This window comes from Squalius cephalus, assembly GCF_949319135.1.
Source record: "Squalius cephalus genome assembly, chromosome: 7".
In the NCBI taxonomy this organism is placed as follows: Eukaryota; Metazoa; Chordata; class Actinopteri; order Cypriniformes; family Leuciscidae; genus Squalius; species Squalius cephalus.
Window position 1 is genome coordinate 23,429,429 of NC_137128.1, and position 18,794 is coordinate 23,448,222.

Consider the following 18,794-nt stretch of genomic DNA (forward strand, 5'->3'; position numbering starts at 1 on the left):
AGCACTACTGTAACTAACAATTTAGCCACATACATTATATGCCTATTATGTCTTTTGTTAGTTCATTTTAGTCATTAAAAACGTCACATTTAATATATACATCCATTGATTTATTTGCATGACAAAGCACACAATTTGACATTTCACATACTGACATGAAACATGGCACAATGTTAATAGTTCTTTGACAGTCTATTCATAAAATACTTCTCTTTATAGCAAATATGTCTATTTCCTTTAAACCCTGATCACAGCTTACGATATTACAGTTTCACAGTCACTCATTTACTACAGTTGATCATTATCAGGCATTATATCATTAGCCACTGTTGATAGTATCAAGTGGAAAGTAAAAAAAAAAAGTTAATAAGGTAACAAGTTTTCCATGTCTGCAGCATTCTCTTTGTATTAAGAGGTAAATTTAATGTTACAACCTATACAACATCAAAACAATTAGAAAATATTGACTAAAATTACATGAAAATTACAATAGCATTATTGAATGATTGTATAAATTACCATACACTACCAATGGATAAACAGTGTATGAACTCAGTGTATTAATAAAGGTGAGAAAGAGCAGCAAGTATCACTCCCATCCCATCTATGTAAACAACATGAATTACATATAATTACTAAATTTATTTGTTCAGTTTAAAAAAACAAAAAAACAGTAGTTGGATAAAGGCACTGATTGATTTCCAGTGCCCTAATGGCTAAAGTATTGATTGACAAAATCATAATACAACATCTATCTTATTCTACAATAGTAATTGTGCTGCAGCCTGCCACCTCGTCATAATACTGCGGGATTCACAACTGAGTGACTTGGATTTGCACAAACAAGTTGTAAATCTGTAAAGCTCCTTGTGATTAGGCAAGACTCATAAACCATTGATCTGCAAGTTTCTATATTGGAAATCATACTGTTCCAAGTGTTTTTCTCAGTGAGAAAGAGAATCACCCCACAGCTGGTAAATCAGGGCTGGTTGTACCAGTGCATGGACCGCTGAAGAGCCCTCTCCCAGCTCTGCAGGACACCTCTGTATTGGCCTCCCGTGTCCCCTTCTGCTTTACTCCTTCGAGGAAGGAAATGTTGGTCAGTGGTCAAAAGCTTCTTCAGCTCCTCTTGGTTCTTCCAGTAGCCTAAAGGACAAATCAGAATAAAAATGGGCAAATTAACTCTATAAAGCCTGGTATATGAAACAATAATCAGTTTTTATTAAATGTAACAATTTATTGAACCTTTAGATACAATAAAACAAAAGTTTTGAGTATCATGTTTGATACATCAGGCTTTTATGGCTCATATAGTATAAGAGGAAGGAAAAAAATCCAAAATTTTATTCAGAGGCCCAAACAGAGCAAAAATATGAAATTCTGATATGTAATATCAATAGATCTTTATAACAGTGCAGCAGACTACTTCAAATATAAAAGCATATACATGCGATGCGAGGCGACAATATCGTCGGTTTTCTTTGAAGTCGGCTTGGTGTGTCCCAGGCTTTAGGCTTTAAGATAATATTTAAATGCTAATGTTTTATGAGCAAAGCTTATCACAAATATCTTAAAAGGCCTTTTACTTGCTAAAAAAGTATGAACTATCAATCAGATGACAGACGACAGGCACAAAAGGGTTTTCAGCAAATATTTGATCATGTTGAGACCTTAGAAATGTGCATATCAAATCCAATACAGAAGGCTTTATAGGGCTTTATTTGCTGCACTATAATGTGTGTTTTTCCTTACCTGTTCCTAGTCCCGCAATATAAGCGGCTCCAAGGCAAGACATGTCAAAGTGACTTGGACGTGCTATCTTATGCCCCAATAGATCAGCGGTCATCTGCATGATGAAATCATTGGTGCACACACCTCCATCTGCCCTATAAATGTGTAGAAATACACGCAAGTTCAGACAGGTAGGAGGATCAGGCTATGCCACAAGACAGAACTGGGCTGAAACCCTCACCTGATTTTAGTGATGGGAATACGCGTTTCCCTAAGCATGACATCAAAGAGCTGCTTGTTCCTGAAAATCAGAATGAGAATGGCTGTTATTTGCCTATATGTACACAAGGGGGTTATGACTAGAGATGCACTGGTATTAAAACTTTGGTCGTTACCTATAAGTCCATCACAGCCTATTGGGAATTTGTAACTATTTTATGTTTTGGCAAATTGTTGGCTATTTGTATGAATTAGTACAAACAAACTCATCCGTACATTTTCATACTATCTTCTCATGGCCCACTGAAGGTTAGGTTTACAGTGTTGGACCCTATTTACTTTGATGCTTACTTTTTTTTAATTAAAATGATTAAACAATGTTTAAACACATCTTAAAGATAAAATTTCTTCCACACAAACTTGTAAGGTTTTCTCATGAAATGGGATTGGATAAGTCAATTATTACGATGGGCAAAGACACCAGCTGAGGAGTAAAGTAGGAACATTGGGTATTCCAGAAAGCAGGTTATGCAACTTACCCGGGTAAGTTTACTCAACTTATAACCTCAACTTTCAGTTCCAAAACCTGAGGTAAATTCCAGGTTATGCAAGTTGCTATAGAAGCTTATTCTTAGAACATAACCTGCTCCAGAGCAGGTTTAGGAACCTGCATACCACAAGTAAACAAGGTTTGGGTTAATCAACCGAGAGTTCAGGGTATGTGTGACAGGAAGTTAACCTTGCTTCCTGGAATACCCTGGGCTGTTGAGTAAAGTTCAGCCTTCATTTATCTGAAGGATAGGAATGGCAAGTAGGAATGGGTCCCTATTACTATAGTCCTGATTAACTACTTTAGATTGGTAGAGAATGCCAAGGGATAGTGGTTTGCATCCAATCACCTTCTCATTTCTTTTTTTCTGATTGTGCAGTGGAAGAACCTAGTCAGATGACAAATCGAAGAACTCATTTTTTACAACAATGACTGATTGTGAGAATGCGATGTGTGAAGAAAAGCATCACCAGGGGTCTCAACAGGCCAATATGCTTTCTTTACAACTCAAGTGACATTTTCATCCCTGCAGACACTGTGTGAGAAGCTGTGCCCTAAGAATTGTCAGGTTTTCTGTGGAGAAACTTGTTTTTGTCTACAAATATCACAGTTTGATCATTCCCTGCAGTAAAGAACTGTGGTGATAGTTTTGAAAAATAGTTTTAAAAAATGCATTGCCAATATTTGACATTCATTGTGGATAATTCATTTGTTTAAGTCACCATGAAATCAAAATTCTTGTTTTTCTTATGGAATATTGCAGTTTATTATAAATTATTTATCTGTAATTTAACTACATAATTATAATTGAATTATTTTATTATATAATTAATGTGTCCTCATAATCTTTAATCAAAATAACTTCCTCTCCCTCTTGCAGTGTCATTCTCTTCTCTGATGACGTTTACTGACATGAGGGCGGGACAACCTGTCACTCACATGACACCTGTGGTGGATTTTTAATAGATAAAATAGTCAACTGTATATTAAACTAACCATTTCTCTAACATCTAACCTTACTTCCTTTTTCAGGCCTAACATAATACTTTGAAACACAATGTACTAAAACGTTCTGTCCTGTGTTTTTGAATGTTGTATGTTGTGTTGTCATACCCCTTTGACTTTGGTTGTGTGAGTGTAAAAATAACAAATTTGGGAACTGAAACTAGACAGATGACTAAATTTGAACCTTGTGATTAACAATGAAGTAATCATTAAAACAAAGTTTGCTTTACCTGGTAACAGAAGGGTTTGTCTATGAAAACCAATCAAATTGTGGGGAAATTATGTAATGCAGTATGACATTTTTGCCATACCTCCTTATTCTATAAAAACTGTTGTATTCTTTTAGTTGGTGGGATTCTCAATGGAATTTGTCTGAGATCCTCCGGCCTTGCTTCTTCTTGGGGAAAATTCTCTGAGAACTGCTCGAGAGATCTTCCGGCCGTGATTAAAGCATTTAAAGGACATTTGCTGAGGTCTGTTTGTCGAACAGGTATTAGCACCCAGCCGCCATCGATGTGTAGACGTGCTAGGATATAGGGTTGTACTCAGCCGACGTCAATGTGTAGACGCATTAGAGTATAAATATTATAGGCCCAGGTAGACTTAGGTCAGATGAGATAGGACTTAGTTAGGTTTAGGGAAAAATCTACGACACATCACAGCAATAGAAAACCACAACCTTCCAGTCAATTCTAGATGGACAAAATCAAGTCCCACCCTACATTTTTTCAAGAAGCCATTTGACTCGGATATACGTCACACAATAGAGAATAAAAAAATACTAAAACAACTTCAATGAATCAGTGGGAAAACAGTGTTAAATACCAAGCTAAATTCTGCGAAAAGGATTGGACATGCCTCAAAATACATACGGTTGAGGACAAAGTCTATTTACACTGCCCAGCAGTGAACTGAAATATTTTAGTTAGTTAATCATTTAAGTAGGCTATGTTGTGTTTTATCAGAACAGGAACAATACCAGATGATTTGAAGCAATCCAGCACTATGTATATGAGCACTTATTGATTGATTTGGCTAGCACAGTGTCTCAGTTGTTATTGTGTAGTGTCAGTAATAGTAATAGTAATAATAGTAATAGTGTCAGTAATTATTAACTTTTGTTTTTATTAAGGAGTAAAAAAATGGATATTATTTTCCCAAAGCCATGGTTAATTTCTGACCTTGATAAGATCCATCCCTTCTGCCTTTTTATAACTTTAACAGATCATATTCTTTGGTTCATGAGAGATCTTTTGATGATACAGTCAGATCTTGCAAGCAGCTTTGCTCAGCTCACCTGAACGCTATGGACTCCAGAATGGCTCTGACCAGGTGTTTCTTAGTTGTGGAAGGTTTTAAGCCCATGAAAGAGGCACAAGCTTTAGGATCATTCAAAGGGGCCTGTGGCACATAAACACACATAATCATAATCTTCCGGATTTCAGATAATCTTGGATCTCTTGCATAAGTGAATCATCACCCAGTTCATTCAGACAGTGGAACAGATTAATGGATCTCTAATCAAATCACATGATTTAGAAATCTGCTGTATTTATAACAAATCCATGAGGTGAACCATGAGTTAAAAACATGTAGACATAAAAAAGAGCAGCCTGTATAGGCAACAATGAAAGTCTATGAGGCAAAATATCACAGATGCACTTAAACACACCTGTAGGCCACTGAAAGACGGCACAAAATATACGCCATCTGAGTCTTCCACACTACTGGCTATGGCTTCTGTCTCCTTCACATCAGAAAAGAGTTCTGTAAGACAGGCACCAAAGAAATTACACTACAATAATAGAATTGCAACAACAAAAGTCACCAAGTGATTTCAGCATTTTTTTCCCTCTCAGCTTTTGTTTTATTCAAGTTAAATAAATTCTCATAATGGAGTTGAGTGTGCATCTACAATCTTCAATGGTTCTTTTTGTATTTCAGGGTTTCTGCACACTTTTTAAAGTCAAATTTAAGGCTTTTTAAGACCTTTTTAAGACCCGAAGAAATCAAAATTAATACCGTGCATTAGGGGTGTGCAATATTGACAAAAATATGTCTCGATATTTTCAACGTTTTGTTGATAATAATTAGATAATATTTTACTGATTGTGTTTTTGTGCCTGGTGCCATGGCTGGTTTAGGCCTGTTGTTGACAGCTGACTCACGAAAATACTCATATTTTTTTATATTCTATGCAGTGGTCAGTTCACAGCAGTGACAGAAATTATTTCTTTTTATTAAGGGTTAATATTTGCCACCTTAAATTGATTTCCAGGGGCATTTTCACCTATATATGGACATTTGTAGATGTATGCATCACCTTTTATGTCAAATTCTAACATTCAAATTAAATTCTATTAGAATAATAACACAATACCATTGTTACCAGTCAAATTAAATCATTAGATCAAAATCCATCTTTGCAGTGCACAGGTGACACAGAAGCGGCATTAGAACTGGCATTAATATATTTACACTGCATTTACAATTGCATAAATTAAGCTATGAGATTAATTCTCATAATTTATTATCATTAATTCAATTACATTAAATTGATTTGCTGATTCATTCGGGAAAGAAGCAAGTGATTGTTCATTGAATCATTAAATTGATTTGCTGATTCATTCGGGAAAGAAGCAAGTGATTGTTCATTGAATCATTAAATTGATTCGTTCAAAACGCGGATTTCAGTCCAAAAAAAAATTATCGCTGTCTGTTGCATTGAGACTCTGCTACGGTTTCATTTTGAAATTTTCGTTGGCGAAATAAAGGGAAAACAAACAATATTGACAATATTGTTTATAAAATGTAACTCACAATGTTCATTTATTGTTCATTTAACTATTATATAAAATAAATATCACATTTGCAATTGTGCACGGGAAAACGGCACTCTTGCTGATGTGATATTGTATGATAACAACATAATATCAAGATTGTAGTACCTTAACCATTGTAATACATTGTAATTAATAATTTATAATATGATATAAATATAAGACAAAAACTCATTTGGGAACATACCAATAACTGCACACATCACGCAGTGAAAGCACGAGAGACAAAAGCGATGTCAGCTCACAGTGCCTCAATATCATGACAATACACATCGCACACCACTACGCACATAGAATGAACTTACAATTGTACTGACATTCAACAACTTGCTTCTCCTTCTCTCCTCCTGTTTCGCGTGCAGGAGACAGATGTGACGCGAAATGTCATGTGATCAAGCAAATCCACAAAGAAAGAATAATAAATAAAAAAGTACGCTAATTAGATAGTTTTAATTTGGAAACCATTTAGATATGTCTAAGTCAAATTGCCATCGAAAATTTAAGACCTTTCATAAGTAAAAATAATAAAAATTAATTTGGAAACCATTTAGATATGTCTAAGTCAAATTGCCATCGAAAATTTAAGACCTTTCATAAGTAAAAATAAGACTTTAAGACTTGTTATGGCCTTACATTTAAAAAAATCTAATTTAAGACTTTTTAAGGATCCCTTAAAAAGAAACCCTGTATTTATGTAGTGAAAAATACATATTGAAGTTAAGGGATATGTGTGGGCTTGTTATTTTGCAAGTAAATGCACATTGGTCAACCTCCTCACCTAGATCCTGTGCCCATTTAATCGCAGCACCCGTTCCAGCGGCGTTACCCTCAGCCAGATACACAACTTCAGCACCGATCTTCCAGCCCACCAGTGGATAAAGGCCTATTCAGAAAACACATGATACAGACCCACATGAAAAGGAGAGAGGGACCAACAAATGGACACATCAGTGTCTCCTTTCTAACTGATCACACTGTGATTCATCATGAGTCACATCATGCCCTAACCTGCTGTTTCCAGTAATATGCACTGCTATACAAAAGTTTGGGATCGGTAAGTTTTTCTTATTTTTGAAAGAAGTGCTAAAAGAATGCTCACCAAGGCTTTATTTTTTTGATAAAAAATACAGTAAAATTAGTAATATTGTGAAATATTACAATTTCAAATAACTGTTTTCTATTTAAATATATTTTAAAATGTAATTTATTCCTGCGATGGCAAAGCTGAATTTTCAGCATCATTACTCCAGTCTCCAGTAGCCTGGTTGCCATTACAGATTTGCTCAAAACATTTGCTATATTTTCTAAATGTCATTACAAAACTATTGCGAATTGACGGCGTTTCCATTAACCAATGGTATGCAACTAAATTGTAATTTTTTTCTCTCGCGATAAGTCATTCCAAAAATCATGGCAACAAATGTTAGTAGGTTTATGTATATCCCTGCCAGCGCACTAGTCATTATTTTTAATCGAAGGAGACGTAGGCGTGTTATCCAAGCATTAATGGCAAGAAAAGCCCCTTATACTTGGGAGCGGCACATATTCTCCCTCCTATCTGCTTCAAGGTCTTGATAAATTGTTGCACTTTGTTCTTTAGAATCCAGTATTCCCGTTATTCTTTTGTCTTTTATGAGTTTTATAAAGAACTTTAAAGAATGATCGTCTTTTACGTACGCCAGGTGAACTGAACCAGGTGAAGCAGAAAACTGTTTCCATTGCAGTTTTACGAAATATTCCTTTTTCAAATTGCCTGAAAGCCACCCCATGCGAGCGTAAAAACGTTTTTGCGATATATGGGAGTTTTTGCAAAATGTACGTATTTCCATTGGTGTATTTTCAATTCGCGCAACTTGAAGGGTAATGGAAACACAGATAGTGTCACATAATCCTTCAGAAATTATTTTAATGTGCTGATTTGCAGGTCAAGAAACATCTCTTATGTATCAATGTTGAAAACAGTTGCTGCTTAATATTTTTGTGAAAAAGCATGATCCTTTTTTCAGGATTCTTTGATTAATAGAAAGTTCAAAAGATCAGCATTTACGCTCACTTATGATCAATTTGCATCCTTGCTGAATAAAAGTATTAATACTAGTAATAAAAAACAATAAGTCAGTAATTATTTTCACTTTGAATGGTAGTGCACACTAAAAGTCACAAAACTTCAATTTTGATTTCATGGGCTCTTTGTGTTACTGGTTTCGATTAGTAATAGTTCTAGTGGATTATTAGTAGCTCTTTTACAGTTGAATATTGTGAGCTTATTAGTCGAGGTAAGATCAGCAATGGAACGTCATACCGGCTACAGATGTGTGTGGTTTGTTTCCTGTATTGATGTCCATGAAGGTCCCTGTGCCCATAGTAATTTTCACATCTCCAGTGTCAAAACAGCATTCTCCGAACATGGCTGCTTGTTGGTCCGCCATCTGTGACAAAGACATTACAGGTAGGGTTGTGGCACCAAACACAATCAAGCACATGTCATTAAAAAAATGGAAAGCGGGCACATTTAAAGAAATGTTAATTTAGGTGTATTGTCTTTATAAAAAATAAAGTAAAACTGCAAGACAATGTTTATACTCACAACAGACATGATTGGGATGGGCACTCCAAATATGGATGGATCACATGATCCAAATTTGTGACTAAATACAAGAAAAGAGAGCATTAATTATTTCATCAAAAGTGCACTAAAAAGTATTCTGGAAGTATTGGAACAATTCACAGTGCATGAGTACCTCGTGTTCTGCACCCTGGGAAGGATGGAGAGAGGTATAGAGAGAAGTGAGCAAATAAATCCACTCCAGCACATCTGATGATCACACAAACACACACTATGAACACAGACAGTATCTATGAACAAGCACCACTTACAGAAACACATTACAAGACACTATATGGACAAAAGATACAAGAAAAAAACAAGACAAACTTGGGCAGCCCTAAAAGGATAATTCACCCAAACAATTATCAACAAAATGTACTGCTGACTACGCCCTTTATGCTTAAACATTTGATTCACAAACAATCATTTGAATGAAAACCCTTGGAAACAGTTTTTTCTCAAGAAAAAAATGTGATGTGTTTGCTAATTTATCAGAGATTTTGAAGAAAAAAAAAAAAAGGAAAAAAAATTGTGTTGTAAGGAAAGTAATTTCAAATGTGGAACATGTTGGATATTTTTGTAATTTAATATTTTTGTTATTTGCTAGGCTATAATTTGCTATGACAGAGGAGGTGGAAAAAAAAATCACATTTTAAGTGATATCGATTTTGTCTGGGTTAAAGAGCAGCTAATTTTCTTCTTTTGTGTTCAATGTAAGATAGAAAGCTATACAGGTTTGGAACAACGTGAGTAAATGATGACAGAATGTCCATTTTTGGGTGAACTATACCTTTAACTGTCTATTTGTCTACCTCTCAAGGCACGCATGTTTGTAAGTCCACAATCCAAAGGTAATGAGGTAATCAGATAACAGCGATTACACAAATATAGTAATCGAACAGCTGTAACTGACCTGATAGGAATCAAATATTGCTGTTGTACTGGCATTAGAGTAATCTGTAGCATGAACAAGGCCTGCAAACAAACAATAAAACATAACAGAACTTTAAAAGATGTAATGAGCTCTATAATAAGAGATTTTTTCTGGTCTTGCAAGTAGTTCAGACTTGTACTCACCCTGCCAAAATTTTAACTTTAATTGTGATATATATATATTCCATTATATTCCATTAAATGTTAAAGCTATAATGTATCTCCATGACAGCCATACATTTTTAAACATGACCGTTTACAATTTGCAAGCCATTATAACTAATGCTTCAAAGACAAATGTATCTTTGTTACTATGCAAGTACAATTTGCAACACATCAAGGAAACCAAAATGAGCATGAAGAAATACCATTCAAAAGTTTGGTGTCAGTAAAAAAAAAAATTCTTCCCATTTCTCTCTATTCATCAAAGAATCCTGAAAAAAAATTTATTACTGTTTCCACATAAATATTAAGCAGCACAACTACTTTTAACATTGATAACAATAAGAAATGTTTCTTAAGCATCAAATCATCATATTAGAATGATTTCTGAAGGATCATGTGACACTGAAAACTGGAGTGCTGAAATGTGTCATTGCAGGAATAAATTAGATAAAAAAAATTATTAAAATAAAAACAGCTGTTTTAAATTGTAATATTTCACAAAATTACAGCTTTTACTGTATTTTACATCAAATAAATGCAGGCTTGGTGAGCATAAAAGACTCTTTCAAAAACATTAAAATATTACCAAACCCAAACTTTTGAATGGTAGTGTATGTGGTCAGAGAATGCAAAATACAACCAAATACGAGCACTCTCACACTGACTCCAGGCCATCCTCATCAATGATGTGCCAAGTTGGAAAATAAGTACTGTAAAATGATAATCATCACAGCAAATCTGACTGCATATGATTTTTTACTCATTAACACTGGTTTGTGACATTCACCTTTGCCAAGGATTGTGGAGAAACTGCTTTCTAAGAATAGTGTCAGTCAGTGATGTTAGATATCAGATCTGTCGCATACTTTTAACAGATCACTATGAAGAGCCTCTTACAAATCTAACTCATTTTATTTCTGCAAGCTCTTAAAAGCCTTGTTCAGACAGTCAGTTCAAATTTTTGTGCATTTCTGATTGGAATCCGATGATATTTAGCAAGTGTGAACGACATAAACAAACAAACAAACAAAACAAATCACATGAAATACAATTTTTACAAATCTTTTTCAAGCTACATGCATATGTAACATGTTTCATAAACATATATTTCAGTCTGACTGCTCTGATCTTATTACATTCTCACGGCAAGTAAAATGTAAACATGACAGACCTTATTGTAGGAAGCATGCTATAAGTTGTTGCAGACACAAGGTTTTGTTGATGCAAAGAGCAGGTTTAGTGGAACATTACAATATACTGCTAGTCGGCCTGGTCTAAACACTTAGACGACAGCACCTACAGTCTATGGACAGCACAGAATAAAGCTGCGCATACCAGCATCTGTATTGCAAACCCCTAAGTGCTGCTGCTGCTGTTGTTTTTTGGCATATGCCTACTAACGCAATATCATTGCAGTAGAAACCAATGAAGATATTCTGGAAAATGAAAGTGTGCTACAGGACACACAAATCGGATCCGAACAGTTGCGATACTCAGTTTGGAGAGTCGATCATTTAGATCAGATTCCAATCGCATGAATAAATAAATCTGATTTGGACTGACAGTGTGAACATAGCCAAATGAATCCAGCTAGAATTCTATGCACATAGAGATCTGATTTCCACTGTTCAGGTGACTTCTAGTAAATAGGATCCATCAATTTATGAGTTTTTTATAATGGAACAGCCACCTTTAGTGAGTTTGTACAGCAGCCAGGTGTCTATGGTCCCAAAGTAACACGAGCCGTCTTCGACTGCCTGCCGCAACTGAGGAGAGAGAAGGATAGGTTAAAAATACCTGTCAATACCTGACAAATACTGAATGCCATATTTGAACTAATCCTGGTTTACCTGAGGGATATTGTTCAAGGCCCAGACAAGACGCAGTGACACATGCTGGGTAGTAAAAACAACCAAACTGGCAGCAAGGAACCGCTTCTGTCTGGTCAGGTAGTGCAGCATCTTTGTTACCCCATGTACAGTCTGTCATAACATACATACAAATAAATATGCTTTCAAAGTCACCATGAAATCAAAATTGACAATTCTTAATTTTTATGGAAAAATAGCAGTATTTATTAAAAATTATTTATCCATTCACATCATCATTTTTTTTTAAATGCATGTGCCCTCGACTTTAAACACTAACTAAAGTTGAAAAATTGAAAAAGCATAATAGGACCCCTTTAATGTTGCTGTTTGAGCATAACAAAGATCTGCAGTCCACTACAAAGGGAGACATTTTATTTAACAGCATCCACTTTTCAAGAACTACAACGAACAGCTTGTTTGGACTACAACGCGTTTTTTCAGGATCTTATGAAGTCATATTGTTCCTCATTTAAATAATCTCAGCCCACAAAATATGTAAAAAAGTTGGCGAGGCCTGGTTGAGCTGCGCTAAAGAATAATGTCCCTGTTTTTCCCACCCTGGAAATATTTTCCATGATTTTGTGATTGATTACTGTTTGTATTACCATAGTTTTCCAACAAATATGATTAAATGGTGGATAACATCGTATCTATAAGAAAAGTAACAAAAAACATTGTCAGGGTCTGAATCGGGCTAGAAATCGTCTGAAATTGATGGCATCATTAATATTTACATCCGAGTAGAGCTCGCGGTTATGAAGGGATGGGAAATTTCCCGAACACGCGCTAAGCGCTGCCAATTACAACACACTGGGCCAGTTAACAAATCACAGCACATTTCGTATTTCGGAAGGAGGGGCTTCATCAAAAATGATGCGTTCAACCAGACTGGAGATAGAGAGGAGCTTTAATATGTAAAATTATATGTGAAAAATAATGCGTTTTTTGAACAATCAAGCATTAAAACATTCTAGTACACCCCAAAAACAAAATCAAGACTTCGTAAAAGGGCATAATAGGACCCCTTTAATCAAAATAACTTCCTCTCCCTCTTGCAACATCACTTCTCTGACAGATTTTTTTAGCGTGAGGACGGGACAACCTGTCTGTCACTCACATGAGATCACAGCAATAGCAAACCACAATAGTCCAATCAATTCCCAATGGACAAAATGTTTAGTATTTGTGTTAATGTGTATGCCTGTGACATCCAGTTTGCCCATGTGTTTCATTGATTTAATCCATCACCTGTTGGCTTGTTAATTACTGTCGTTATGAGCTCATTTGTCCCAGCTGTGTCTAGTTTCCCTGATCTGTTCTCTGTGTATTTAAGCCCTGTGCTTCAGTCTGTTCCTTGTCTGTCGACATCTATATTCTAGGTTGTTCTGTTCCTGCTTATTTTGGTTTTGTAAATATTTGAGTTAGTTTGAAAATAAAGACTGCTGCATTTAGATCTTGCTTCACCTCGTCTCTGCTGCAACCTAATGTGTGACACCACCATACTTTTTTCTTGTTAAAGAAGCCATTTCACTCGTATAAGCGTCACAATAGGGAAGAATAGACGATCACAACCTCCATTTCATGCTGACTTTAAATATTGTAAATATTAAAGCAGCATTACAGTAGTTGTGACAAGAAAAAACCCTTACAGGAACGCAACCAGTAAAACAAGACCAGCCCCAACTTCAAGCTTGACCTCTGCCCTCTATGATAAGATAATGAAAACATTTTCCTCTGTTGAAACTTGGTCAAGAAGAACTAGTTTTATCTGCAACAACAAATACGGGGTCAGTGATGCTTAGAGCAAGCTGCAATAACATGGGTCATAATTTTCATTTCATTTTCATTTCATAGATTTGTCTCTGCAATGATGGGACAAAAAACTAATCAATGCACCTTACACAAAAGGAAGTCTTCGAGAAGTCACAGAGGTTCTTGTTTCACTGCTGTATTGCTTATTTAGCTTACAGGACTTGGAATGAAATACTCATTCATTCACATATACAATGAATAATAAAGACTACAAACTGCCACAGGCCAAACAATACGCACTTTGTTTGCAGTAATAAACTGCTGTAAACTGTTATGTATTGACTGTTTTTAAATTGTATAAGAAATTGTTTATTTGGAGATCAGCATTAACTGTACCAACTCCCAAAAATCTACCAACAGCTTGGCAACCAATAATACATCATTTCTGATTTGTTTTGCACAAAACTTGTATAAACGTTAATTTTAATTTAATTTAACCCTAATTTTGTGAACAATTTCCATTTGTTGTAATAAAATTACACTACTGTTTAAAAGTTTGGAGTCAGTAAGATTTTTTTAATGTTTTGGAAAGAAGTCTCTTATGCTCACCATGGCTGCATTTATTTGTTCAAAAATACAATAAAAACAGTAGATTTTAAATGTTATTTCAAATTGTAATAATATTTCACAATGTCATTTATTCATGTGATCCATTTTTCAGGATTCCATGATGCATAGAAAGCATTTATCAAACAGCATTTATCTGAAATAGTAACATTTTGTAAGATTATAAAAGTCTTTACTGTTTATTCATTTAATGCGTCCTTGCTGAATAAAAGTATTAATTAAAAATCCTTACTGACCCCAAATGTTTGAACAGTAATAATAATGTATGAATTGTCAATGCGAGGATGTGGTCATTTGAATTATGTCTGTTCAGATTGATCTGTTCCAGTGATTGGCTCAATGAGAGTCTGAAATGAACAAATATGTTGACAAGATGATGGCATCGTCCACAGCAGCCTTACCTTCATAGTGCAGGACCTGTTCCACGAACTCACCAATTCGGCTGCCCTCATGTCCTGCCAGGTGATGAAATTATGAAATGGTTTTCCTGTGTTTCTGGAGATAACAACAAAGAAAGTCACCTCTGTTTGTCCACGGTGCTTTCTGTTGAGTAATTTACAGGATTTAACATATACTAACCTGTCCCAGGTCATGAATGTTGCCCTCTGGGTAGAGATGCCAAGACCTTCCATTTGGCACATCTGCAAGCCTGAGTCTAAATCACAGAGAGAACGGAGAGGTACCAGTCTCTATTATAACCTTAAACTATGTAAACAACATTTACCACAGTGGTTCTAAACCTTTTTGACAACAAAGGCCACCTTTGTACAAGACAATATTCAAAGGCCTCCTATTTAAAGGTTTAGTTCACCCAAAAACAAAAACACTGTCATCTTTTACTCACCCTCATGTCGTTCCAAATCCGTAAAACTTTTGTTCATCTTTGAAACGAAAATGAAGATGTTTTAAATAAAATTTGAGAGATTTCTGTCAGGACTGACAGATTTCTGTTTCCGCCTGACAGCGACAATATGTAAATTTGTTGTTTTATCATTCCCAACAACATCATAGCTAACCTTACCTGAATTAAGCTCAAGATTCATCTTAATTATGAGTACTACTTTTAATATTATATCCAGTTTTAATATGCCATTTGAAGAAATGCATGTTTGTGCAATTTTGTCATATTTTAGTGCTTAGTGGTATGCAGTGGAATTTTTTACTTATCAAAACTGTGTCGTGGCAAAAAAAGGTTGGGAACTACTCAACTACAAATTCGTCGCTTCAAAAAGTTCATAAAGAGATCATAAAACGAATCTATATGAATATAGCCCTTTAATCCAAATTTTCTGAAGAGGCTCATTTGATTTATATGATGAACAGATTTAATTTAGGCTTTTATTCACATATAAACATTGAACAGCAAACATAGACAGAAGCTCAACCAAACCCGCTTAACGCACGAGAACAAACCTCACTAGTTCTTGTGGAAACTCAAACGTGCAGCGCAACACGAGAATGAACCTCATTGGTTCTTGAGGAAGCTAAAACGTGCAGCGTAATACGAGAACGAACCTCACTGGAACACGTTTGTCAACGGAGAGACAGAAATCTCTCAGATTTCAATAAAAGATGTTCATTTGTTTTCTGAAGATGAATGAAAGTTTTGTGGGTTTGAAAAGACACGAAGGTGAGTAGGCCTAAAGGATGACAGAATTTTCATTTTTGGGTGAACTAAAACCTTTCAGCTGATACCAATGGTACTTCTGTTATATAAAATAAATAAATATAAACAAACTCAAAAATATGATGTCAATTTAATGACAGTTCATCATCTTTATTTTTAGTGTGTTTTTGAATTTTAATTAATATTATGTTATAACTAAATTAAAATTATTTTGAGACTTATTGAGGCCCTCCTTGAAGTTTGCGGAGTTGAGAACCACTGATATATCAGATTGGACATCAAAATGAATTTCAGTGACCCTAAAGAGTACATGAATGCCTCCTCATAGCAAACATCCAGTATGTTATTTTCATGTAACCATTTTAAGTGAATTTTAACTTCCAGTATACAGTATACATTTTACACAGTGTCCATATTAAACATACAATAAGGCTATAATAATGTGTAAGCTGGTCCAGGATGTAATTATAAAATAAATATGCTGTTCAATAGTTTTAGAGCAAATTAGAGAGTTAAACATGCATTATTTACAATCATTTTAATATTTTATATAATAAAACGGTTCAGAAGACAGTGAAAATCTTGTGAAAATACTGAAATATTATAAAATTCAAGTTTGCTACTGAAAAAAACACTGGCATGTTTTTATTTATAAATCTATCCTGGGTCTACTTCCTTCATATCTTTATACCTACATCTGTAAAAAGTATCTTTGTAGCTATAGCCTACGGTCCCAGGAATTATTCTTACGGTCTGTTTCAGTGGTACGTACTGAATTGGGGAAAAAGGCATTTAAATTTGCTGCTCCCTCTGCCTGAAATAATATGCAAAGTACGCTGAAACTTAGGGAGCTGGTTTCATTGGACATTTTCAAAGTAGTTTTAAACGATTTGGAGAATGAAACATCGGGCTGTAGATGTTTTAACTGTGTATTGATATTGAAATTTGATTGGATTTGCTTGTGTGTGTGTGTGTATATGTATTGATGGATGTTATCTGTTAAACTGAGCTATGTCTGTCAGTCTTGGCCAGGACGCTCTTGCAAGAGAGATTCTTAATCTCAATGTGCTTCTTTTACTGGTAATATAAAGGTTATAATATACATATTTTTTAAATACATAATGATTGCATTTTGCTATTTATTGTGCAGCATTTGTCTAGCATGATTTGTTTGCATGCAAGCCACTAGATATCTGATGCAATGGCATTCATACATGTTTAAAAAAAAGTCTAAATAGTGTTTGAGGGCATGCTTGTGTGATATTAGAGGCAGAATAAAGAAGTCTGACCTTGAACTGCTCCTTTGACTACAGTGACAAACCCTTTCCACAGTTCATCAGGGTCAATCTCTACCCATCCAGGCTGAGGATACAGAAGGGAGACCTGCAACAAGGAAGCTCCTGTCAACATTTCACACACTGGAAGGCACTGGCACAATCATGTCACGTCAACCTGCTGTCATTTACCTTCGAGGAGCAGGACCCCCTGATATTGGCACTCTTGTCGTACACATGGCACCTGATGGAGGTTGTTCCCACATCAACAGAGAGAATGAAAGTCTCTCGTTTGCAGAACCCGTTTCTCTGAGTCCCCATTGCACAACGCGCTTATTCAGAGAGCCGCAAAGTTATTTGAGTCGCCATGGCTGTGTCCAAACATCTAACGTCAAATTATCCCGTTTTCAACTTTTCTCCATTTGAGTTTCATTCCTCCAAAGACTTAAAAGCCAAACTCGGGCAGATTTTTATTCCGTTAAGCAAGCCGATTGAATGTGTTCACTTATTTTCAATGGACAAACAATAATCGAAAACATATCGGTCCCACAACTTTCCTAAACTTTGGTCTAACGTTTCTTTAAATCGGCAAATAAAATATCAACAGTTGCGATTTGAGCCTAAAACATTCTCTTCTTTTCATTAGTGAATGATACAAGTCAACAAAAACTAGAAGTACACGCGTGAACCTCGGTAAAGAAGGCAACAAAAAAATAAAAGCAGCGGTCGTCGGTCGCTTGAGTACGATTGTAAATCTGTACGTCACACATCAGTCGATAGGTGTGGTGAGGAGACTGAGCTCTTAAAGAGACAGTGCGCCATTATCAGAGGACAAGGGGGTTTCTGAACTCTGCATGCTGACCTCATGCGCTCGTTGCGAAAAAACGGAAATGTGTTCAGAAAATAAACTAGACTAAATAGTGGAGTATTGTGAAAATGTTTGATTTTTGAATATAACTTACAAGCCTGACTGTGAGATATCAGCCCGCTTTATTTCATTTTATTTTTTAAATAATCATGTTTAACAGCAGAATTCCTGGTGGAAAAACTACATTACCTATGGTACTTTACAGAAAATCACACCAGTAAAAGAGTCGAGAAAAGCAACTAATGTCAAAATAGCTCTTTAGCTCCGCCCACTCCCTTGAAGTACGAATGGCGTAATTGAGTTGATCTCTCTACGTTTTCAAAATACTTGAATGTATGTATATATGCATATTTTACAATAAAATATAAATATATTGTATATATATATATATATATATATATATATATATATATATTGTTGATTATATATATATATATATATATATATATATATATATATATATATATATATATATATATATATATATATATATATATATATATATATAATCAACATTTGTAAATTAGTTGTTTTATATTTCAGCGCCACTGAAAAAGGGGGCGGGCGCTGTGCGCTCTATTGCTGAGTTCAGAACCGCATGCTACTCTGGTTTCTGCCATAGAAAGATATGATAAAGGTAGTAGGTGTAGTAAACTAGTATGCGGTTCTAAAACTCAACATATCTTTTTTGTGTGGATATGTAATTTTTATTGGGGTCCAAGCT

General features: G+C 35.2%; 1 protein-coding gene across 1 annotated transcript; it reads right to left on the minus strand.

Annotated features, from left to right (window-relative positions):
* Positions 1–97: 97 nt before the first annotated feature.
* On the minus strand, positions 98–18,040 carry gk5 (glycerol kinase 5). Its single transcript, XM_079875204.1, has 16 exons — positions 17,395–18,040; positions 17,218–17,311; positions 14,881–14,956; positions 14,703–14,796; positions 11,902–12,033; positions 11,742–11,817; positions 9,867–9,928; positions 9,087–9,160; positions 8,933–8,993; positions 8,648–8,774; positions 7,124–7,228; positions 5,178–5,272; positions 4,803–4,906; positions 1,973–2,032; positions 1,753–1,886; positions 98–1,146 (listed from the first exon to the last, which is right to left on the minus strand). The coding sequence occupies exons 1-16, from the start codon at positions 17,521–17,523 to the stop codon at positions 980–982; spliced, it is 1,590 nt and encodes a 529-aa protein (XP_079731330.1). The 5' UTR covers positions 17,524–18,040; the 3' UTR covers positions 98–979.
* Between the last annotated feature and the right edge of the window lie 754 nt (positions 18,041–18,794).